A 25,256-nucleotide genomic window follows, 5' to 3' on the forward strand; every position below is an offset into this window, starting at 1 on the left:
GAAACATATATATTAAGAAAACAAAAACAAGGTAAAGCTCTTACAGAGCTAAGAGTGACTGGGATGTAGAGATTCTGGGCACCATTGTGTTTCTGAAAGGTGTGGACGTCATACCAAACCTGGAAATGAGAAGAAAAAAACAATGCATCAGTCAGTTCATTCATTTTAACATTGGTCATAATTACAGTTTTGAGATGGACATAATGATGGTTAATCCTTTCATAAACACACTTTACATACAGTAGATAGTAAGATTTATAAATAATAATAAACATACAGGTCATGAACATACAGGACCCTTACTGTAACCAATAAAGCCACTTAATAGTAAATATTTTAATATATATTTATTTCTTATTTGTACAGTTAAGAAAAGATCGTTTTACTTGCATATAAACCCTCTAGATGCATATAACTTCATGATTTTTATTGTTTACTTTATTTTCCACTCATTTAAATGTCCTTCTGTCTTCTTATACATATGTACGCACGCTGATTTGGTGAATCAACCTCATTTTAATTCTAATTCTAAAATAATAATAATAATAATAATAATAATAATAATAATAATAATAATAATACTGCAATTTATTTATACGCCTTATTTCTTACACCAAAAAAAAGCTACATAAAGCATAGAATAAAAATTATATATATAGAATAAAATTATTTTCTGCATCAGTAAACCATGAATTGCTATATGGCAGTAGATGGTATAATTGAAAGAAATATATTATTTCTAAATAGCTTTTTATTAAAAATTGACATTTGCATGTGGACCAGACTGCAATTTTATTTATTTCATCGCGTCTTTAAGTGGACATTTTACCTCTCCGGCTCCAGGCAGATAAGCTGTGACTCCACGAGACCCTTCCTCAGTGACCGGATGAACCAACAGATCCCTTCCTGAACATCAGCAACACAAACAGACTTTATTAGGGAACGCATTATAATGATTTACTTGTTGACTGATACTAGGCGTGATTCAAAGGTTAAATATACTTGGCTCTTAACCCTGTTATTATTCATGCATTACTATAAAAACAGGAGCTACAGACTTATACACCTTTAGCTAAAAAAAAAAAAAAAAGATAGCATATCTCACCAATTAGGAATTCATCATCAATGGTGAAAGTTGCCGTTTCCTTAGGATAATCAACCCAGAGAGGTCTGAGACGAAACAGAAAAGAAAAAGATGTACCACTAATGACTACACAAACAATATATATATATATATATATATATATATATATATATATATATATATATATATATATATATATATATATATATATATATATATACATATACATTTTATTTAATATCCTAAACAAGTGTTCATAGGGGTCTTGCTCACCTCATGACTGGCATCCCGGTGGTGTGTGCTTGGTAGATCAGCTGGTACCAGTAGGGCAGGAGGGCGTAACGCTGGCGGATGGCTTCCCGGATGAGTGCTGTGTTTTCTGGGCCAAAGAGCCAGGGCTCCCTGCGTGTGGTGTCCAGATGAGCATGAGCACGGAAGAACGGCTGATACGCACCAGTCTGATACCAGCGAACCAGAAGCTCAGTGCTGGGATTGTTAAAAAAGCCACCAACATCAGCTGCGTAAAACAAGAGAGAGAAATAATTAACATGACTGCAACATTTAGTTAACACAACTTTTAAAGTGCAGACAGTATGGAAACGTCTTTTTTTTTTTTTTTTAAGTACAAATGAAATCAAAACTAAACATATTGATTTTGTTAGCTCACATTGTTAGTTTTGTGGTGAACAGTTCATCTGTGCAAAAAAAAAGCACTGGGGATTTGTGTCTTAAAGGCAGTTTTTACTGTCAAAAGGTACCAAAAAGCGAACTGTACTGAACCACTTTTTTGGTAGCCTTTACAAATGGTACGTAGCATGGCAACAGGGTACCAAAAGGCAGAACTATACGTGTAGCTGAACGCTATTGGTTTACAGAAAAACATCACTCTCACATTCACAAGCAGGAGAATGAAAACAAAGGAACTGCCATTTTTAAATACACAGCCGAGACATTACATTGTAATACTAACCGCATATAACAACGAGCCATGGTCAACTCGAGCTTAAAGAAGCCTTGTCATTGTCTTGATGAACAGCTACAAATGGCTCGTTTCCACTGAGTGGTACAGTACGGTATGGTTCGGGTCGGTACGGGTCACATTTATCAGGCTTGCGTTTCCACTACCAAGGGTACCCTTTTGGTGGGCGTAGTGTACGACAGAGTATCAGTCTCATCAATCTAGCTCGAGGAAATGTCTAAAATAAAGCTGTACGGGTCGCTCACATATCATATGAAAATCACTCTTCACAAAACAGACGCTTTACACACATAAATACTTGTGTATAAATGCTTATTACTAACCTTTCTATAAACATGATTTGATTATAACTGCAGATCAATGACAGTGCAAAATAGCCTACTGTAACAACTGCAATCATATAAAAAACAAATAAATGCAACATATGAGCACATACAGCCTCTTACAGTCTCCGATATGTTACCAACTACAGAAAAAGTACACACAGCAGACATTTCGTCCCTATTTAGGGTTCAAAACAACACAAAGTATAGCCTACAGTCAGTGAAACCCTCTCATCTGTGTCTGTAATCTTCAGCACATGTAGCCTCTGTTAGAGAGTCATTCCATCATTCTAAGTTCAGATTAGTCCAAAAGGTGATGATAAAAATTAAAACAAGGCAGTTTGTTCTCGTTTGCTGAGGAAATAATGTGCTCCGGCTTCTCCTTTGTTTTTTCGCACTTCACTCTCGCGTTTGTCAGTATCTGACAGGATCGGGTTTTAAAAGCACACGTCAATAATCAAGCGCACGTTATTATCATTAGCTCAAGAAGTTTGATATTTCAGATATTGACGCGCGTCAAGCAAAAGCAAGCAAGAAAGCGAAAACGCTCGCGCTTCAGACTGGCTCGTAAAAAACTACGAGGCAAAGGGTAAATCTGCTCTACTCCATGGCTTTGTGGCTGTTTATCAAGACAATGACAAGGTTTGTTTGAGCCCGGGGGTCAAATCAAGTCAAATCAAATTAGCAGTAAACGTCTTGTTAAATATGACGCGCAATAACCTTCCACATTTGTTGTGAGCTGCAGGCTTTACACTTTCATGCGTCAAGTGTATTCATCATGTATTTCAATGCAAATCAATGTATTTAGTTCTACATTTAGAAAAGTTTTTCTTTATTATAGTAGCTGGTTTTTTTAATCGGTGTAAAGAATAACTGGTTGTTTACAAAAGCATTTTGATATTGGAAAAGACGTGTGAAACTTTTGTGAAGCATCAAATCACTGGCGCATTAACAGTCAAAACATGTTTATGACTGCATAAATGTATTATTGCTTTAAAAAAAGTCACATATTGTGCATTTCTATTATACACAATTTGTACTAAAGCGATCTAAAAAGTTCAAATCAATACGTTTTCTCTTTACACCACCAGGTGGCAGTCTTTGTACTTTCATTTCGAGGGGTGTAGATAGCACAAGTTTTATCAATATGTATATTTATTTCATTAATAAATATAACTTTATATATATATAGTTAAAAATATTTACCATTTTCCCAAGTGTATATAACTACTACTGTAAGAAAATATCAGAATTTGGTTCATACTTTCTGTATTATTTTTGCTTGAACTAAGCCGATCTAATCCTGTTTATATGAATTGAACCTGCTCCCGATCAGGTTTGACCTAGCAGAACTGTTGCTATGACAACAACTCTCGGATCAGCTTTGAAGAACGAAACGATCCTGGATCATGTCAAATCGTCAATATCCAAATCCAGCTAACTGAGTAATCCACGTACGAAGAACGGACCCCGGGTCGACCATGGCTCGTTATTATATGTATATACAATTCTGCTGTAATCTCTCGACTGTGTGTGCATTTTAAACATGGCAGGTTTTTTGTTTTCATTCTGGCTTGTTGCGTAAGTGAATGATGTATCTCTGTAAACCAATAGCGCTCAACTGTGCGTCTAGCTCCGCTCCGCCTTTTGGTACACCTTCTTATGTTTGGTACCCTTTTGAAAGGGTGCCAAAAAAGTGGTACGGTACGGTTTGGTACGCTTTTGACAGTGGAAACGGCCATAAGAGCGTACCAAACCATACCACTCTGTGGAAACAGGCCAAAAGCCAAGAAAAACAAAATCTACCGTGTCCCGTTTCTGTTTTACGAAGCCATCTAAAAGTGTGGGCGGCTTCACTTTCTCCAGAGAGCTCGGCGCACGTCTATATTTGAAATAACGAACTTTTTGAGCTGATGATAATAACGTCTGCGTGATTACTGAAGTGCTTCTGACATCCGATCCTTTCAGAAACAGACAAACGCGAGAGTGATGAGCGAAAAAACAAAGGATTAGCTAGAAAAAAGCAAATGATTCTTTTAGCAATCTAAAACAAGAACAAACTGCCATGTTTAACGATTATCATCACCTTTTGGACTATTATGACCTGGCAATGACAGAAATACTCTTTAACAGAGGTCACATGTGCTGGTGAAGATTAAAGACAGATGAGAGGTTTGCACTGACTGGGCGATAAGCTGTGTGTCGTTTTTGAACCCAAATAAGGCCTAAATGTATGCCATGTGTAGTTTTACAGTAATTGGTAACATATAAGAAACTGTAAGGGGCTGTATATGTTTATGTATGTTGCATTTATTTTGTTTATTTAATATAATTGCAGACGTTACAGTAGGCTTTTTCGCACTGTCATTAATCTGCAGTTATAATCAAATCATGTTCAGAGAAAGATTAATGAACATTTATACACAAGTATTTATGTGTATAAAGCATCTGGGTTGTGAGAATGATATGATATGTAACGACCCGTACAGCTTTACTTTGACATTTCCTCGAGCGAGAATGACATCGATCGGCTTAAACTTTCTGACGTACACTATGCCCACCATTGGCAGTGGAAAAGCAAGCCTGATAAAAGTAACCTGTACTGACCCGTACCAACCATACTGTAGCAGTCAGTGGAAACGGGCCATTATACTTGTTGTATGGAACTGAAATTAAAATAAATTGATTTTATTTTAAATAAATTCACAAACTGATTTTGTTATATGATTGATTGACAATTTGCTATACAACTGATTTTAATTATTCAAGTGGTAATCAATGTGCCATACTTTTACTATAATAACACCATGGGTAAAGGAGCAAATTGCCTGGTTACCATTAACTTTCATATCATTATTTTTTCCCTACTAAGGAAGTCAACAGTCACCCTTAATCGTGTTCGGATACCAACATTTCTCAAAATATCTTGTTTTGTGTTTAGCAGAATAAATAAGCTCATACAGGTTTGTATTGAGGGAAGGGTGAGTAAATTACAACAATATTTTTATTCTGGAAGCAGGAGGAGCTGGAAGAGTGTTTTTCATAACTGAAAATACAGATAATTACTGACCTCCACAAAATGAGATGCCCACAAGCCCCAGACTGAGACACATGGGAATAGAAATCTTGAGATGACCCCAATCAGCTGCATTATCACCAGTCCAGACGGCACCTGATGAAAACACACAGACTTAGCACATGTACAATGAAATCCCCACACGTCCCACAAACACACAAACTCACCGTATCTCTGAGAGCCAGCAAAAAATGCTCTGGTTAACACAAAGGGCCTTTCAACTCCACCAGATCGCTGAATCTGACCTTCAGCAGTGGCCTTTTGCTGGAAAACAAAAAAAAAAGAGGAACTTAAGCAAAACATGAAAATAAGGCATGTCTACATTAATCCAAAGTGTAAAACCCATTTCTGAAGATTACATTAAGTGTCTTGCTTTTTCTTTTTTCTCAGAAAACAAATCACCATTTATACTATGATTTATAGAAAAACCCCACTAAAATGACAATCGTTGACACAGAAGTTGATATAGCAATATGTTTTCGATTAAATTAAAATATTCTTATTTTAAAGACTATAGGGCAGTCCTAAACTACTAACCATTTTAAGCTTTTATACTTTGCTACTGTCCAACAAACCATTAGGTTTTACCCATTTGTCAGCAAGACGTTTTAATTTAATTAATTAATTTAAAGGGCACATAGGTTATCTCTTTTTTCATATTTATTATAAGCCTTTTGTGTCCCCAGAGTGTGAAGTTTCAGCTCAAAACACCCATCAGAGTATTTATTATAGCTGTTTGAAGTGTCTGTATTATAGCTGGGAAAAGATTGTTGCTGTTTTTTTGCACTGGGTCTTTAAGGTGAGTCATCCCCGCCCACCGATCCCACGTGCCTGTCAGCAACATGCCTCAATCGCCGCACTCGGCTGCCTCAGGAAGCAGATCTCACGTAAAGTTTGTGAGAAATACTACAGTAAGAACTTTACCAATCAGTATTTGATGCATTTTTTTGTGGAGTTGCAACAATGAGTTCACGCACACACAGCACAGACAGTGAAAGAGACACGCGGCTGTGCTGATGAAGCGAATCTGAAGTGAATCGCTGTTCTTCATTACACACGTGCACATGTTTTAAAACATGTTAAACTTGTAAAACTCACTCTTGATCACGTCTGATGATGACTGATGATCCTAGCAAACTGAACAGACCTTTTATTCCCGGTTGCTTTGTGCTCGTCCTGTCTTGTCGATATGAGTATATGCATTACTACGGAGACATGTTAATGCGCGCAGCTGTCAATCAATATTGGTGGGCGGGGGGACCGCATTCCTATGTAAAGTTGCGGTCGGTCTGAAACCGCTCCAATTGGTCCACCGTTTATATGTTGTTAAATTTAAAAAAGAAGGAGTAGGTGTGTTTATACCACCCCAATATGACAGTATATACACCAGGGGTCACCAACCTTTTGGAAACTGAGAGCTACTTCTTGGGTACTGATTAGTATGAAGGGCTACCAGCTATTAAATAACACATTTTTCTTAATTTACTTTTAATTATATGTTATTATTAATAATTAATAATATTCATCCATGTGAAGACATTGATCATGTTAATGATTTCTCACAGTAGTTGTCAACAATGATTTAACAAGTTAGATAAATATCAATATGCAACACTTAATTTGTCTGAAATTGTTTATAAAGTTTTTTTTATTATATAACTTAAAGTCATTTACAAATTTACACCAATGCAAGTTTGATTAAAAAAAGAATACCTATAAAAATATTAGATGCAGCTTACTCATATGTGGTGCTATGGTGCGCTATTTTTAGAACAGGCCCGCGGGCAACTCATGTGAAGCTGGCGGGCTACCTGGTGCCCATGGGCACCATGTTGGTGACCCCTGATATACACTATACTTACACACATGTATGTCCAAACAGCTTGAAAAGTACACTTTTCACCATAGGTGCCCTTTAAATATTATTCATGCTAGAAACATGCTAATTCATGTTAACAACAGGCTAATTTATGTTAGACTTATGCTAATTCATGCTAGAATCATGTTAACAACATGCTAATCCATGCTAGAATCATGCATATTAATGCTAGAATATTGTTATCAACAAAAAAATGATTTTTTTTTAAAGGCCTTTGATGCGTCTTTTCAATTTTATTACACTGTAAAACCGAAAAGTTAAGGTAACTTAAACCGTTTGAGGAAACTGATTGCAACAAACTATTTAAGTTCAAAAACTAATACCAATGAGTACTGTGAACTTAATCCATTTGAGTAAATGAAGCAATTTGAGCACAGTGAAACCCAATAAATGAAGAGAACTCAAACTAACCGAGTACTGTAAAACCCAATAGGTTAAGGTAACTCAAACCATGAGGAAACCGACTGCTACAAACCATTTAAGTAAAAAAAACTAATCTATACGAGTACTGTGAACTTACTCCACTTAAGTTGAAGTAATGAGGTATTTAATGAACTCATTACCTTCAACACTGACTTCAAAACTCTTTTCAAATGAGTAGTATAAAATGACTCAATTTCAGTCAATTGAGTTAACTACACTCATTTCATTTGATAAAGTTGACTGTCAGGTTTTACAGTGTGGTTATGAAACACTCTGTATTTAGTGTTCTAATATAATTCCTCACCACATAAAGTCCATAGATATTGTGTACGTCTCTGTGTTCCCATTTTCCATGTATAGCATCTTTATGCATCGTGATTTCAGGGCCATTAAACACGGACGGCTCGTTCATGTCATTCCAGGTGAAAAGGTTCTCCATTGAGCCCTGAAAAACAACAGGGAAAGTTGTGATGTTGGATATGTTTCCACGTGTCCTAAACTGATGTGAAGATTTTTAATAAGTAAAATCAATTGCTTGCTTACACTGAGCATAAAGCTGCTGAAGATGTAAATTTAAAATGTTAAATAATTAAGATATTATGTTGCATAAAGCAAGATAAACAAGTGAGGTTGCCAAGAAAGTTTCAGGTACCTAAAGTACAAATGAAATCAAAAGTAGCCATTTTGTAAGCTCACATTGCTAGTTTGTGGTGAACAATTCATCTGTGCATGTCATTAAGCTAAGAAAAAGAAAAAAATGTTTGCCCCTGTAATCTTTAATTAAAATCTGAAAATGCACTTCCTGTTTGTATTCAGTTAAATTCTCAGATTACATCTGTTTTGGGGTAATGGGCGTGGCTAACATACTTAACCACGCCCCTCCAACTGTCAATTTTGACAGTTTTAACAGAAATAGTGACGAGGAGGAGGTGTCTCATAGGTTGTAACTCTCCCCAAACCCTTACCCCAATCTTTTTGAGTAAAACGCCTACTTTACTACATCCAATCAGCTCACAGTAGAAAAAACAAACCACGCCCACTGTTTTGTCATTTAATATTTTGCTTCTCTAGGAATAGCGCCACAATATGAACAACAACAAAAAAAAAAAGTCACAGCTTCCGGTTCATGTCGACTTCACATTCAAAGTCAGGTTAGGTTGTTACACAATGATACCTCCGAACAAACATTATCATTCAAGATGTGAAAACACTAAATATAGATTTGCTTTTAGATCCAATCTTGATTTTTTATTATACTGAATTAGTTTCTTCTTTATTAAGCAAGAATATATGACAATGTGATCTATGGGTTTACTTGCTTTATCACAGGTTGTAGTAAATTTATTGCCAATAAAATTAGAAGCAACAAATATGAAGAAAAACATAATGGTTTAACTTTGTGAATAAAACACCTGCTGAAATCAGGTACTAGACTGAAAGAAATTACTAATTCATTCTCTGCCAGTAGGTAGAACTAAACGTTCTCTGTTAAAGGGATAGTTCACCCAAAAATGAAAATTTACATTTCATTTCAAGTGGTTCCAAACCTTTATGAGATTATTTATTCTGCTGAATGCCAAAAAAAAAGGATCATGGAGAAAAAAATTATATCTGTACTAGGGATGTAACGGTATTGTAAATACCGTCATACCGCAATAGCAATTTTTTCCGGTATTACCGTAGTCGCATGACTCTGTAAAACTATAGGTCTTCTGAGAAAATTTGCTTAGGCAAATGAAGCAAACGGGAAGTAGCGGAAACTACAATTCCCATCAGCCCAGGCATGGCCATCATCTTTTGCGGTCTGTTGTCGCTACAGATCCAGTAATGCGGAAATGGAGTGTGCTGCTAGTAGCAGGGATGAAAAAGAGCTGGAAATAATCGAAACCTAAAGCGGGTGTTGTCGCGCGCGTTCTGATCAGCTATGTTGTCGCGCGCGTACTGTAAAGGGGGGAGGGCGGTGTTGTCGCGCGACTACTGAAGGGCGGGATGGAGGGTGTTTGGAGGTTTTTGGAGTATTTTCATAAGTTTTGCTTTTCCTGTAAATGATTCAATAAATACCGTACGGTGACATTCATACAGAGGTATTACCGTACCGTGAAATTCTGATACCGTTACATCCCTAATCTGTACGCTTTACATTTCAGAAGTTTGAACACAATCTTCTGTCACTCCTGAAAATCCTTTAACCAGAATATTTCATGACAGACTTTGGCTCAGGCATTTCTCAGCTAAAACACAGTTTAGTGCAGTTATCACGAGTGATAGTCACATGAGTTTGATGCTCTTCTGGAACAGTCGAATGCTAAAGGGAAACAAAGCATCACCACATCCTGTCTAGAATGAGAAACAAGGGGAAACAAACACATAGATTTACACTTGCAATAACTAGACAAGACTAGAACTAGCCTCACCTCGTATTGATCGTAAGAGAACATACTGGCCCACCAGGCCCGCATTTCTGGATTGGTAAAGTCTGGATAGCCAGAGTTTCCTGTGAGAACGAGAAAGTCATGTAAACTACAATAAATGTAATAGTAGGAATCTTGTGACAACTACCAAACATCTTCATATGAACAACAATTATATTACCATTTAAAAGTATAATCCATAATTTTTTAAAACTAATATGTATACTGTTAATTAGCAAAGATGCATTAATCAAATATGATTGCAAAATATGATGGTTTAACAGTAGAAAAACACTATCTTTCCTCTCTTTACGCATAAGACACTTTTTTTAAAACACTCCATGTTAAATGGGACAACAAAAATAAATAAATAAATAAAATTTTATTAAATTAAAAACACAATAGATTTCACCTCTTTAAAAAAAAACATGTTGTATAACCGTTTTTTATTTTGATTTTAATGTAATAAGACGCAGCTTTTATAAAGCTGCTGTGGAATAATAATGTAAAAAGTACTGTATAAATAACCATAAATAGAATGTTTAAAAAGTTTCTCTTCACCAAACATCCTTGAAAAACTATATGAAGCAGCACAACCATTTTCATCATCAACAATAATAATAAAAAAATGTTTCTTGAGCACCGTCAGCATAATAAAATGATTCCTGAAAGATCACGTAACACTAAAGCCTGGGGTAATGATCCTAAAAATGCAACATTGCATCAAGAGATTAAAACTACATATTAAAATACATTAATTATATTAAATTTTAAAGCGCATGAGTACATTTAAAAACATAACATAAAACGGTAGCGTATAAGTACATTTAAAAGCACTCACCTGGCCAGCACCAGCCTTCATAATTTCTACCATCACTGTTCTTAACGTAGAAGTCTTTATTGGTGATCTCATTGTGGATCTTGTAGTCACTGTCCACCTTGATATGGGGATCAACTATAGCCACCATCTATAAACAAGATCATCATAACAAAATTATTTTCAGAATCTGCTAAGTATACAATAATTATATCAATAGGCAAAACTAAAACAACAATATAGAGAATTTACATTTTATAAATTATGTCAAATTTATGAATGGCAAACAAAAATCCCTGATATTCCAGGACTTAAAGGGGACCTATTATGCCTCTTTTCACAAGATATTAGAATAAGTCTTTGATGTCCCTAGAGTGTGTATGTGAAGTTACAGCTCAAAATACCAAACAAATACTTTATATTTCTCTAAAACTGACCCTTTTAGGCTTTGCTGCCGTTTGGTGGCTGTCCTTTTAAATTCAATTCAATTCATCTTTATTTGTATAGCTCTTTCACAATGTAGATTGTGTCAAAGCAGCTTCACATAAAAGATCATAGCAAACTGAAACAGTGTAGTTCAGTATTTAGGGTTTAAGTTCAGCTCAGTTTAGTGTGGCTTATTAGTCACTATTGAGGGCCTAAATGCAAATGAGAGTGTGCTCCCAGCCCTCTTTTCAAAAGAGGGTGGAGCTACAAACACCTCTGCGACAGATTCAAAACAGGTGTTATCTCCGTAATCTCAGAAGAAGGCAGTCTATGGACACTAAAGACACTCCACTACACATTTATGATCCTCTTAATGCTGATTTAAACTTCTGCGTATGGTCCGCTGCAGACTTCGCCGTGGCCCACGCTGGAGTGCACCAGAAAATTTAACTACACGTTACAACAACGCGTAGCGCAAGCTCTGTGATTGGTTGGCTTGGTGGCACTGACGAGTGCTGAGAGCCGCAAGCGCGATGGAGCGATTGTTTACAAGTGTTGAGTCCTGTGAAGGAGCTCTAGATGGAAACTTTTAATTTGTGGTTACCTCATGATTAAAGTTGTTGCACATCTGCTGGTTCCCACTCTTAACGAGCGAGTTTGAGCTACTTGTACATCAAGAAACAAAAAACAAAACTCCCACGAAGAAACTTGACACCGAGGGATCATAAAAACCAACTGCAACCAGCAGAAGTGTTATTGCAGAGCAACACAAACAGCATGTAGAAGTATAAATGCACGGCTACGCACAAGGCATGCGCAGTGGGTTATGCTGATCACTCGATTGAGACTATATTAAGCTTTTCCTTTTTATGCCGGTTCTCACTTGCCGTTAGAGACAAAAATCGCCTTCAAAGCTTAGTCAAGACATGCTCTAAGATTATTTGTTTGCCTCTGCTGAGTCTAGAAGAGTTACATGAACAGCAAATGATAAGGAAAATTCAAAGAGTAATAGGAGATAATTTCCATCCTCTGAAGCCTCTGTTGCCCACTGGAAGAAGGTTCAGAAGCATTAAATGCTCCTCTAATAGATAAAAATTCACCTTTTTCCTGAGGCCATAAGGCTTTATAACCTTACATTTTAGCAAGTCTTTGAAGGATTTGGATTTCTGCATTCCAGTCCATCTCATCATTGACCAACGTTTATCCTCTTTATCATCCTGTTTCTCAGTATTTACCTGTGAATTGATTTTTATTAATGAATAAGTTAACACACTGCTTAATATAAGAAAGTTCAGTGCATTTGCCTGTCTCTTTATAACTATTTTCAGAAGCCAGCAAACTAAGTCAGAGGTTACAGAGAACTTGAGTGGAACTGAGGGCTGAGGACTGGAAGCAGCTGTTTCTATTCTTATTTCTACGAGTTAATACTGTCTAAAATGTCTAAAGTGATTTTGCTATTTTTACGGTTAAATCTTTTAAAGTGATTCTACTTTTTATTCAAAATAGACTTTGTGTAGTAAGGATATTATAAATGCCTGAATGTAGATTATACTGGTTTTTAACCAGTAAAAGACGGCTGAGAATACACTCAGCCTTGAATAAGAAACAGATTATACTTTATGTGTGTGTGTTGTATTTGATTGTTGATCCATTTCACAGGTCTGGAGTCAGCTCTAATCAGTCTAAGGGATGTCTGACGTTTATGCTTAAGATAATGTTCAGAATTGTACGCACAAACCCCACGTGAAAATTTTCCTAGTCTAGCTGTGTTTTAACCAATCAGGTTAGAGCACCTTTATGTATGACGCAGTTAATGACGTTATGTGAGAGTATAATTGTTATTGATTGGTGATTGTGAGCAGAGCGGCCTACGAACTCATTGCGAGTGTTGAAGCTGGCTTCTGCTGATGTAACTGCAAACTATCTTCAGTAAACTAGATTTATTTATTTAAATCTCTGACTCCGGCTCTTCTTCATCTACCAGACTGGTCATTCTTTGGGTCAATCTGTAAACTATCCCTACATCTTAAATTATTGCTGGTATTGCTGTTTTTTTGTAGTATTATTATATTCATAAAGTTATTATGTAGCATGTTGCATTGGTTTTTTAATCTCGTCTCTTCATGTGCTTGTTGTATCATTATGCTTCTGCCCTAATTTAATTGCTCCTGTTGGGATTCATAAAGTTGTTGAACTTAAATCAGCCTTTAGTCGCTGACATTACCCAGGATATATGCAGGAATCCTAACGATAATTTCAATACCTTTTTTAAGACTTTAAAGATCTTCTCAGAAAATTTGAAGACCTCATCGCCACTAAGTTCTAATCAGTATCAAACCTTTAACGTAATAAACAGTTGTTAATAAACACTAGTAGTTAAATAAATCAATGGAGCAGAACCATGCAACAGAACTTCGATAAGCTCGGGAGAAACAAAGCTTCCCATTTTGCCGTCTGTTTCGCTGTATGGTTTTGATACATATGGAGAGCTTCACATCACCTTCCTATATTTGTCACAAATTAAGTGACATTACCCGGACGTAGGAGCTTGGCCAGATGCGCCCCTGCCTTTTTTTTTTTTTTGGAGTTAAACACTTTGGACAACGCTTGAACAAAATTTAGGACCTTGTAAAAAACGCAATTAAGACTTTTTTATACCTTTTAAGGGCCTTCATTTTCTCATAATTGATTTATCAACTTTGAATCTTTTTTTAAACCCTGTGAACACCCTGTTACCTTTGTCAAGTGTAAAAATTCCAATGGCAGACAGCTGATTCTCATTCAGGACTGTTTATGCTAATGAGGGAGAGATATCCACAAATGAAAAGGACTTTCCCCCTCTGATGACATGCATAAAAGGAGAATGTCAATCAAAGCGTTTCTACAGACAGTTTTAAAACGCCTTATAAAAGTGATTTTTGCAAAATAGGTTTATTTAATTCCTTTATTTAATTCCCAAAACTTTTAAAACTCCATGATAGAACTTCCATGACCCTGTCAAGCAAAAAACAAGAAAACATTGTGTATTTTTACAAGCAACAGTGTCTGACCTTGCGTCTCTTTTCCATCAGGCCCTGCAGCATCTCTTTCGGCTCAGGGAACTTGTGTGGATCCCAGGTGAAGTAGCGCTTGCCGTCTGCATGCTCGATGTCCAGCCAGATGAAGTCATAAGGGATGTCATGCTGGTCAAAGCCCTCATCCACAGACTTCACATCGTCCTGGTCATTGTAATTCCAGCGGCACTGGTGATACGCCAGACTGGCGAGGGGAGGGAAAGACTGCGTGCCTAGGGAAGAAAAACGCATGCGCACACACTAGTGTTAATCACAATACATACTTAAATAGTTTATGCCAATATACAGTCTGGTCCATAACTATTTGGATGACATAATTCTAACGTTTTTGGTTCTATACACCAACATGCAAATGAAACAAACAAGATGTGCTATAAGTGCAGACTGTCAGCTTTAATTTGAGGGTATTTTACATCCAAATCAGGTGAATGGTGTAGGAATTCCAACAGTTTGCGTGTGCCTCCCACTTGTTAAGGGTCCAAAAGTAATTGGACAGAATAATAATCATAAATAACTTTAATACTTGGGTGAAAATAAACACCAAATAAATGAAACTAGCTACTTATTAACATTAATAAAAATGACAAGTGAATAATACAATAAAGTCTGAAAACATACACGATGTATAGCTTTAACATAATTGTAATAAGTACATGACTTCATGCAGAAATCGGTCTTATCACATCAGTCTGCTGCTGTGCTTTCATAGTTAAACTCTGCAATTTCTGGTTTAGTTATGCATTTGAATAAATCTCACTCTCTAAACTTAATCGTAATATGTTCTTGATTAGCATTTAAATGAATGATGAGTGGATTATATATACAAAAAGACAGCAATCTCTATGTATAATCTATTCTATGCCATGGATTACACTTCAGTTCAATTTTACAGACTGAGTGAAAACTACTATAATATACTTTGTCTAGAATGCGAAATCAAATCTCTTATTTACACTGCGTTACACTACTCAATGCCAGCAGTTCCGTAATACCACAAATACTGGCAGGGGCGTGTAATATTACACACACACACGCGCACACACACGCACACAAGCACACACACACACACACACACACACACACACACACACACAAAATTAACAATATTTTTTGTTGAATGTGTCTCATGCTGAATTCAGGCTGGATGATTTTAGCCCCGATTTTGACTTGCGACAGGTTTTGAGAAATCGTTGACAAATGGCTGAAATCACAGGCAAATCGGTGCTCGTTCATCGCACAGTGTGAACTATCAAAGACGTGATCTGAGAGAGTCGCCGACCCACATGAAATATTTGCCATTATACATCTGGAGCTGTCTGCGATTCAAATCATGCCGTGTGAAACAAGTTTTGACTGAAAAATAACATCAGCAATGACTACAGCTAATGAGAGAGCAGCATCCACTAGCATAGGGACCTGCAGACCAGCAGGAGGCTGGGGAGTAGTTAAAAGCGCTCATTTTCAGTTTATTTGGACTCAAGAAATGGAGGAAAAACTAGCAGAAATTTGGCAGGCGCACTGTGTCTGTTTGTCATGACATCTAAGCAAAACCACAACCGGGTCGAAAAAAAAGTGAAGCAGAAATTACTAATTCCCTTCAAACCCAGGTGAGCAAATATGCACATTTTCTACCCCATAAAAGGCTTCTTTCTCATTATGTAGTTAATATCAAAATATATACTACGTGTTTTTGGTTGTGAGGCGTAGTTTGGACTGCGTTTCTTGTCTGCGATTCTTCCCATTTTAAAGTCATACAGCGTGAAACCCCGACGTCGATCCATCTTGTAGTGTAAACAAAGCAGCAACAAAACACCAGCCCAGATAGTCATGCAGTGTGAAAACATCTGACACGACGACTTTGAAAATCATGAACTCGGCATTAGACCCAACAATGATTGATAAATATGAAAACTGCCAGTAGGTGGCAGCAAATCCCTGTCTTAATGCGTTAAGGCTGATTTACACTTTTGCGTCAAATGCCGGCGTATGCTACGGCGCTGACGCATAGCCCTTCGCCGTGGCCGTCAGCGTGGCTGACGTGCACCTTTCAAAAATTGTAACTACACGTCGCAACGACGCTTAGCGCAAGCTCTGTGATTGGTCGGCTTGGTAGCGCTGACGACTCTGGGCAGGACCGAGAGCCGCGCGAATGGCGCGAACGATTGTTTACAAGTGTGGAGTCCCGTGAAGGAGCTCCGGATGGAAAGTTTTGTTTTGTGTTTACCTCATAGTTAAAGTTGTTGCACGTCTGCCGGTTCCTGCCTCAAAATGAGCGAGTTTGAGTCACTTGTACAACCAGGAAGTGTTTAGGAAACGCAAAACAGAAGCGAAGAAACTCGACACAGAGGAACATTTACACCTCACTGCCCACTAGCGTTTCGGAAGTGTTAATGCAGACCAACAGAGACAGCGTGCAGAAGTATAAATGCACACCCACGCGCGTTGCATGCGCCGTGGGTTACGCCGGTCACTTGACGCAGAAGTATAAACCAGGCTTTAGTCATTGACATTTACTCAAACTAATCAAACAGCTGGCATATTTAGGAAGCATGTGGCTCTATCAAACAATCTCACACTTCTATACTAATAAGAAAGTTAAAAACATTATGACAAAATTGTCTTAAATCAAAAAGGCAAGCAATAAAAAAAGTGAGAAGACAACATGGTGAATGTAGTACATGCATAATCCATTTATACTATGCACTATTTTAGAGATGGTGAACTAACTATCTATTCTAAATAAGAAAGTACTCAAGAGAATCTTTATGAATGACTCACTGACTCATTCAAAAAGATATTAATTCAGGAATTAAACACTAGTTTGGGCAAACAGCTTGTTCTTCTTTGTTAAGAAACTTTTTGGGACAAAGAAAAAAAAGGGCAATATTGTGTCTCAATCTTAAATGTCAGCTTGTGCATCATTAAAACACTGACCATATTATGGTAGATGATAAATATAACCCTACTAGTCACATGTATTGTTGATGTGTTTTAGAGCTCATCTGTTGCTCATTTACCTGTGAGAGAGGCGTACTGAGAGAAAACATCTGATGGTTTGGGCCCGAGCATGATAAAAACATCAATGATGCCACTCTCAGAGATCCAGCGGACGTCTGTCTGTGGCGTCTCACTGGAGCCTTGAACAAAGTCCAGCATCTTACCAAACACAGTCTGAAAGGAAAAGAGGAAATTAACTGTGACACGTTGTAAAATACACTAAAATAAGAGATTATCATCTAGAGATTCTAACTTTTGAACAGTATTTTATGTATATGTATGTCTATATATGGGCCACAGACAAGACGTCACGTTTAGTTTGAGAAATAAATGAGGAGATTTTATATTTATATTTATTTTATATTGACGCTGAACAGGGCTTTTAACAGCAAACGACACTCTGGGCTAGTTTTTTTTTTTTTTTAACAGCAGATGTGCTCCAGGCTAGGTTTTAAATCAGAAAATGGCACTCAAGGCTAGTTTTTAACAGTAAGAATTGATTTTAACATCAGCAGATGATGCTCTAGGCTAGTTTTTAACAGCAGATTGTGGTCTAGGCTAGTTTTTAACAGCATATGGCGCTCAAGGCTAGTTTTTAACAGTGTATGGCGTTTAAGGATTGATTTTAACATCAGCAGATGATGCTCTAGGCTAGTTTTTAACAGCAGATTGTGGTCTAGGCTAGTTTTTAACAGCATATGGCGCTCAAAGATAGATTTTAACATCAGCAGATGATGCTCTAGGCTAGTTTTTAACAGCAGATGCGGTCTAGACTAGTTTTTAACAGCATATGGCGCTCAAGGCTAGTTTTTAAATCAGCAGATGGCGCTCAAGGCTAGTTTTTAACAGTGTATGGCGTTTAAGGATTGATTTTAACATCAGCAGATGATGCTCTAGGCTAGTTTTTAACAGCAGATTGTGGTCTAGACTAGTTTCTAACAGCATATGGCGCTCAAGGCTAGTTTTTAAATCAGCAGATGGCGCTCAAGGTTAATTTTTAACGGCAGATTGCGGTCTAGACTAGCTTTTAAACAGCAAATGCACTCAAAGCTATTTTTTAACAGCAGAAGGTTCTCAAGACTAGGTTTTAATCAACAGATGGCGCTCTGGGCTAGTTTTCAGCAGCAGACGGAGCTCTAGGCTAGTTTTTTTAAAAGCAGATGGTGCTCCAGGCTAGGTTTTAAATCAGCAAATGGCACTAAAGGCTAGATCTTAACAACGTGTGGCACTCAAGGCTAGATTTTAACATCAGCAGATGGCGCTCAAGGCTAGTTTTTAACCGCAGATTGCTGTCTAGACTACTTTTTAACAGCAGATTGCGCTCAAGGCTAATTTTTAATAAGAAAAACTGCGCTCAAGGCTAGATTAACCAGCAGATGGCACTCAAGGTTAGGTTTTAAATCAATCAGCAAATAACACTCAAGGCTAGATTTTAACATCAGCAGATGGCGCTCTAGGCTAGTTTTTACCAGCAGATTGCTGTCTAGACTACTTTTTAACAGCAGATTGCGCTCAAGGCTAGATTTTAACATCAGGTGATGGCGGTCAAGGCTAGTTTTTAACAGCAGATGACACTCTAGGTAGGGTGTAAACAAGGGTGTAAACAGCTAAATGGCTCTCTAGGCTACATATTAACAGCAGACTGTGCTCTAGGCTAGTTTTAAAATCAGCAAATGGCACTCTAGGCTAGATTTTGATCAGCAAATGGTACTCTAGGCTAGATTTTGATCAGCAAATGACACTCTAGGCTAGATTTTGATCAGCAAATGGCACTCTAGGCTAGATTTTGATCAGCAAATGACACTCTAGGCTAGATTTTGATCAGCAAATGGCACTCTAGGCTAGATTTTGATCAGCAAATGACACTCTAGGCTAGATTTTGATCAGCAAATGGCACTCTAGGCTAGATTTTGATCAGCAAATGGTTCTCTAGGCTAGATTTTGATCAGCAAATGGCACTCTAGGCTAGATTTTGATCAGCAAATGGCACTCTAGGCTAGATTTTGATCAGCAAATGGCACTCTAGGCTAGATTTTGATCAGCAAATGGCACTCTAGGCTAGATTTTGATCAGCAAATGACACTCTAGGCTAGATTTTGATCAGCAAATGGCACTCTAGGCTAGATTTTGATCAGCAAATGGTTCTCTAGGCTAGATTTTGATCAGCAAATGGCACTCTAGGCTAGATTTTGATCAGCAAATGGCACTCTAGGCTAGATTTTGATCAGCAAATGGCACTCTTGGCTAGATTTTGATCAGAAAATGGTTCTCTAGGCTAGATTGATCAGCAAATAGAGCTCCAGGCTAGTTTTTAATAAGCAAAAGACGCTCTACGAGGATGTAGTAATACTCATGACAAAAACCGCTTGTACATTCGGATAAGTCAGTTAAATTGGCTGTTATGTCAAGTGATTACTGTAATTTCACTATGAACATTTGTAATTCACTTCACTTATGCAAGCAGAGCATGGTTCTTTGTAAAGCAGACAGCGCCACATGCTGTTAAAAACTAATCTCAAAATCCATTTAAGAGAGAACATTGATGCGTTTAAAAAATCTCTGATTCAATATATTAAATTGTTTTCATTCTTTATAAATAAATGTCATACATTTTCATAAATGTCAATCTTAATCTAAATAATGCTACATCACATTTTATGTACAAAATTAAAAATCATTCCAATCCTGCCCTCTACATGCTGATCACATCCTAATTTATTATATTATAAATGATTTAAAACTTTTTGCTGGCAAATAAGTAGAACCTGGTGGTTTGAACTAAAGTGACAGATAATACAGATATAAAATGACAAGTGATTAGTATTTTGCGTCTGCACCATAAAAGTTATTTCCTTACCTTTCCAGCTGTATTAGAACTGATGTCCACCCAGGTCTCAGCCGCATTAAGCCAGAAAATACCCATGGTTCTCTGCGTGTTATGGGCAATCATGACAGGTACGGATCCATATAAGGCCATAGGGTTATAGAGCTCATACTGAAACACATCTAGGTTATACAACCTGTATGGATCACCACCACTAGAGAAAAAGGAAAATCATTATTGGATTCTAGCCTCACAGATGGGTTTAAAGTGATTTGTGTGTGTGAAGAAGTGAACTCACTCTGTAGTTTTGAGCTTTAGGTTGTCTGCATGCTCTGGTATACCGTATACATGTTCAACACCCGGCAAAGAGAAGTCTAAACTTATTGATGTCGGGCCTGTGGAAATATTGAAAAAAAGAAAAGGAAAAGAAATCAGCATAGATTATGTTCATTCGTAATATTAATAACAATAATACTGCTGCTACTGCTAATACTAATAATACTATTAATACTACTACTACTACCACTACTACTACTACTAATAATAATAATATTACTAATAATAAAGTGAAACTTTTAAAGGTCCAGTGAAATGCTTTGAAATGTGCATTTTTATTCGATGTTTGACGTAATCAACCGAAACACAAACTGAACACTTTTAAAAAACAGCCAATAGCATTTTGTTTTATCACAGCCCTGCCAGTAAGAGAGGTTGAGCTCAAGTGCATCAAATAAAAAGCAAATGAAAAGCATCTAGAAAGGGGCGGGGCATGTCAGATACGAGAGAGCATTTGATTGGTTATGATTTAAAGCTGTAATATGAGGTGACATGAATAAAACCATTGATCCATTTGGGCAAAAGTGACAAACCACAAGCCTTACATGTTTATATCAATCAATATCTTCAAAATGCAATTTTTGTCCCCGTTTTGGAGCACACTAGATTATAGATATCCTAAAAATTAATAATACTGATACCAACTAAAAAGGTTTATTTTAATTACATGGGAACTTTAAGTTTAAATATTAACATTCCATTACTGTGAGAATTAAGACCACGTGATGAAAATGTTTGCTTTAGTTATGCTTTAACTAGTTAGTTATGCTTAAGTAAAACTATATATATATTAAATGTTGAGACAATGAAATATAAATATATATATATATATATATATATACAAAGAAATATTTCTCATATGTCTTTAGTTTAACTGGATGTACTAAAGTAAACTTAATAAATTGACCAAAAACAACTAAATGTTTAGCCAAAAGTAAAATAATTGCTTAACTAAAAACAAAAAATGTAATTTCCATTACAGAAAGAAACATTCTAGGGTAAGATTGAGGGTAAGACTTCATTTAATAGGTAACAATATAGTTAGCATTAGAACTGATAAAAAAAATTATAAATTAGATCCAGTCATCTAATTATGCTTAACTAAAACTTCAAATATCTTTGAAAGAAGGTCAAGGGGCTCCAGGATTGGCCAGCCCAGTCACCAGACATGAACGTTATTGAGCATGTCTGGGATAAGACGAAGGAGGCATTAAAGATGAATCCAAAGAATCTTGATGATCTCTGGGAGTCCTGCAAGAACGCTTTGTTTGCCATTCCAGATGACTTTATTAATAAGTGATTTGAGTCACTGCAGAGATGAATAGATGCAGTCCTCCAAGCTCATGGGAGTCATTCACAATATTCATTCTTTCTCCACTGCCCCACGACTTTATATTCTATACTGGACATTATTTCTGTTAAGTGACGACTTTTGTCTAAGTCAGACCTTACTGTCCTAATGAAATAATTAAAAATGAAGGCATGATCATATTTTATTTTGGTAAAATAAGCGTAACCTAGAGGCTTTTGCCTTTCATATAAGCCACTTCTGTCACCAAATGATCAATTAGAAGTCAAGATATTATTTGTTGTTTCTAAAACTTGGATGGGTGACAAGACTTTTGTCAGGTAGTGTATACACTCAAACATACAATTTGCATTCTCTTTGCTAGGACAATCAGAACTAACTTCTCGTAATTAACAAGTTAACAGGCAACTTAATAAAAGGAACAAAATAAAAACTTTGTTTCAGTAGGATGCACAAATAAGACAGTGGTTTTATGAGACTTTTAAGTGACATGAGTTTATACCGTTTGGTTTGGTATCCGCATGAGCTTTAAATGACTCATCCCACAGACCGTCTTCGTCTTTATCATTCTCTCCATCTTCATCCTATTGTACGGAGACACAAATAAAGCTGGTTTTACTTCAGGTTTTATTTCTCAGAGTCAGGCTGATGACGATGGAGTCATGTTCTATTTAGTTATGTTACTTTATCACACGTCAATGTTGCATAACTACTCCATACAGCTGCTAAACCGGTCGGGTGCATTTTAACTGGAGATGTGGCGAGACGTCACTGTTTAGGACTGAACTGTTTTTTACTGACCTTCTCTCCTTCAGCTTGCTGTTGATCTGCTTCTGTGCTTTCTTTAACTTCAGCACCGTCTGGTTGAGCTTGCCTTTTATTGCATGCATGCACACACACACACACACACACACACACACACACACGCGCGCCACACACACCACACAGGAAAATAAGCCAGGCTTGAAAAATACATGGTTTGCATTTGTCCCAATGTAGACTCGTTTACAAAATGAATAAAAATTCTGAAAATCAATACAAAAATACAACTTAATAAAATTAATAAATGATTAAAATAAATAAATATAAAAAATAAATACATGAATAAAAAATAATAATTTGTAAATAATTTGTAAAATAAAATATAAAAAATATATATGAGAATAAATAAAATAAATAATTAATAAACAAACAAAGAAATAAAAATAATATAAACAAATAAATATAAATACATAAATAAAAATAAATGTATAAATTAATAAATACATAAATAAAAATAAATAAATATATAAATAAATAAATAAAAATAAAAACATAAATAAAAAATATTAAAAATAAACAAATAAATGCATAATAAAAAGTATAAAAATACATAAATAAAAACAATAATTAATAAATAAAATAAATAAATAAAAATAAACAAATAAAAATATTTACATGAAAATAAATATTTTAAAATAAAAACAATTAAAAAAATTAATAAATAAATAAAAACAATAATTAATAAATAAAAATGAACAAATAAAATATACATGAAAATACATAAAAATAAATACAATAAAAATTAAAAAATTAAAAATACAAATACATAAATAAAAACAATTATTAATAAATAAAAATAAATAAATAAAAATAAAACATAAATAAAAATGTATACATGAAAATAAATATAAAAATTAATACATAAATAAAAACAATAATTAAAAAATAAAAATAAACATAAATAAAAATATACATGAAAAGGAATATATAAAAAAATAGATAAATAAAAAATAAAAAAGTAAAAAAATACAAATACATAAATAAAAACAATTATAAACAAATAAAAATATATACATGAAAATAAATATATAAAAATAAATACATAAATAAAAAAAATAAATAAAAATTATATTAAATAAATAAATCAAATCGTCAGCACTCACGTGTCCTTGCGTAGCCGCAGATGCTCAAAGGCTAGCAGGCCGCGAGAGTTGAGGGACAGCAGCACCTCCGGCCCCTCCATGATGTCCAGCCGAAATGGACGAGCGCTCACAATCAGCCTCTGACTCTCGGCTCCCAGAGATAACACAAGGCCATTATCATCCTGAGACAGCACAGAGAGACTGGAGGAAGAGAAGAGAGAAGGCAAGGTTATTTAGGGGTGCACAATAAATCATGCATATGTTTAGCTGAAGATACATTTCCATCCACTTATTTTTATGCATACATTGAGCATGCACAGAAAAATACATGTTTAGGATAACCTTTTTCTCAGATATGAAAAAATGCTGTGTATAAACTACAATGGAAACACTTTTACTAAATAAATTCCATGCATATAAGCTTCAAAAATGCCCTGTGATTTAGTTTGAACATGACAAGTAATGTATCTGCATTACTGCAAACCAGAAGACAGACCACACTGTAAGACCTGATCTGATCTCATTCAGCCAAAGTCCATCATTAAAGTGGTTCAGTATTTATATTTTTATTATTATTGTTATTATTATTATTATCAGGGCTGATATTGCAATGTGCGCATCTGCAATAGTCGCATCGCAGGATCAGTCTTGTACAGTTGCAAATTTAAGGCCTGCGAATTTAAACAATTTTGCCACAAGAAATGATAAAGTTTTCTGCTTTAACAAAGATTGTTTTCAATTATAAAATGAAGACTCCATTCATTCATTTTCTTTTCGGCTTAGTCCCTTTATGAATCAGGGGTCGCCACAGCAGAGTGAACCACCAACTTATCCAGCATGTTTTTACACAGCGGATGACCTTCCAGCTTCAACCATCACAGGGAAACATCCATACACACTTATTTTCTTGGCACACTTTGGGGCCATCAGTACCAATTGAGCATCATGTCAGCGCCACAGCCCCACAGAGTATTGTTGCTGACCATGTCCAACCCTTTATGACCACAGTGTACCCATCTTCTGATGGCTTCTTCCAGCAGAATAACACACCGTGTCATAAAGCAGGAATCATCTCAGATCTCAGACTGGTTTCTTGAACATGACAAGGAGTTCACTGTACTCAAATGGCCTCCACAGTCACCAGACTCAATCCAATATTCGCATCGTGGATGTGCAGCCGACAATAATGCAACAACTGCGTGATGCTATCAAGTCAATATGGAGCAAAATCTCTAAGAAATGTTTCCAGTACCTTGTTGTATCTATGCCACGAAAGATTAATGCAGTTCTGAAGGCAAAAAGGGGTGCAACCCGATACAAGTACTAGTAATCCTCCAGAACTGTCTTGAGCATGTGCGCTCCCAAAGAGCATCTATAATGGTCCTCCAACAGCC

The 25,256-nt window shown here is 36.1% G+C and overlaps 1 protein-coding gene across 6 annotated transcripts in view; it reads right to left on the reverse strand.

Annotated features, from left to right (window-relative positions):
* The window catches only part of ganabb (glucosidase II alpha subunit b), a 37,112-nt gene that overhangs the window by 5,038 nt on the left and 6,818 nt on the right, over positions 1-25,256 (reverse strand). For 4 of the 6 annotated variants that reach the window (XR_015507854.1, XR_015507855.1, XM_087282011.1 and 1 more), the window contains exons 5-20: positions 23,884-24,063; positions 22,760-22,832; positions 22,461-22,542; positions 20,612-20,708; positions 20,347-20,527; positions 17,510-17,663; positions 14,469-14,704; positions 11,017-11,143; positions 10,179-10,258; positions 8,069-8,209; positions 5,630-5,726; positions 5,457-5,558; positions 1,358-1,601; positions 1,106-1,170; positions 830-906; positions 45-119 (exon numbers count right to left, since the gene is read on the reverse strand). Coding sequence is in view for 2 of the 6 variants with exons in the window: in XM_087282011.1 (XP_087138137.1) it covers positions 45-119; positions 830-906; positions 1,106-1,170; positions 1,358-1,601; positions 5,457-5,558; positions 5,630-5,726; positions 8,069-8,209; positions 10,179-10,258; positions 11,017-11,143; positions 14,469-14,704; positions 17,510-17,663; positions 20,347-20,527; positions 20,612-20,708; positions 22,461-22,542; positions 22,760-22,832; positions 23,884-24,063 (2,011 nt within the window). In the remaining 4 variants the exon portion in view is untranslated. Of the gene's footprint in view, positions 1-44; positions 120-829; positions 907-1,105; positions 1,171-1,357; positions 1,602-1,704; positions 2,220-4,947; positions 5,559-5,629; positions 5,727-8,068; positions 8,210-8,253; positions 10,259-11,016; positions 11,144-14,468; positions 14,705-17,509; positions 17,664-20,346; positions 20,528-20,611; positions 20,709-22,460; positions 22,543-22,759; positions 22,833-23,883; positions 24,064-25,256 lie in introns of those variants that run through there. The other 2 variants (XR_015507856.1, XR_015507857.1) reach the window with 2 other exon arrangements.

This window comes from Danio rerio, chromosome 14 (genome assembly GCF_052040795.2).
Source record: "Danio rerio strain M-AB ecotype USA chromosome 14, GRCz13ab, whole genome shotgun sequence".
In the NCBI taxonomy this organism is placed as follows: Eukaryota; Metazoa; Chordata; class Actinopteri; order Cypriniformes; family Danionidae; genus Danio; species Danio rerio.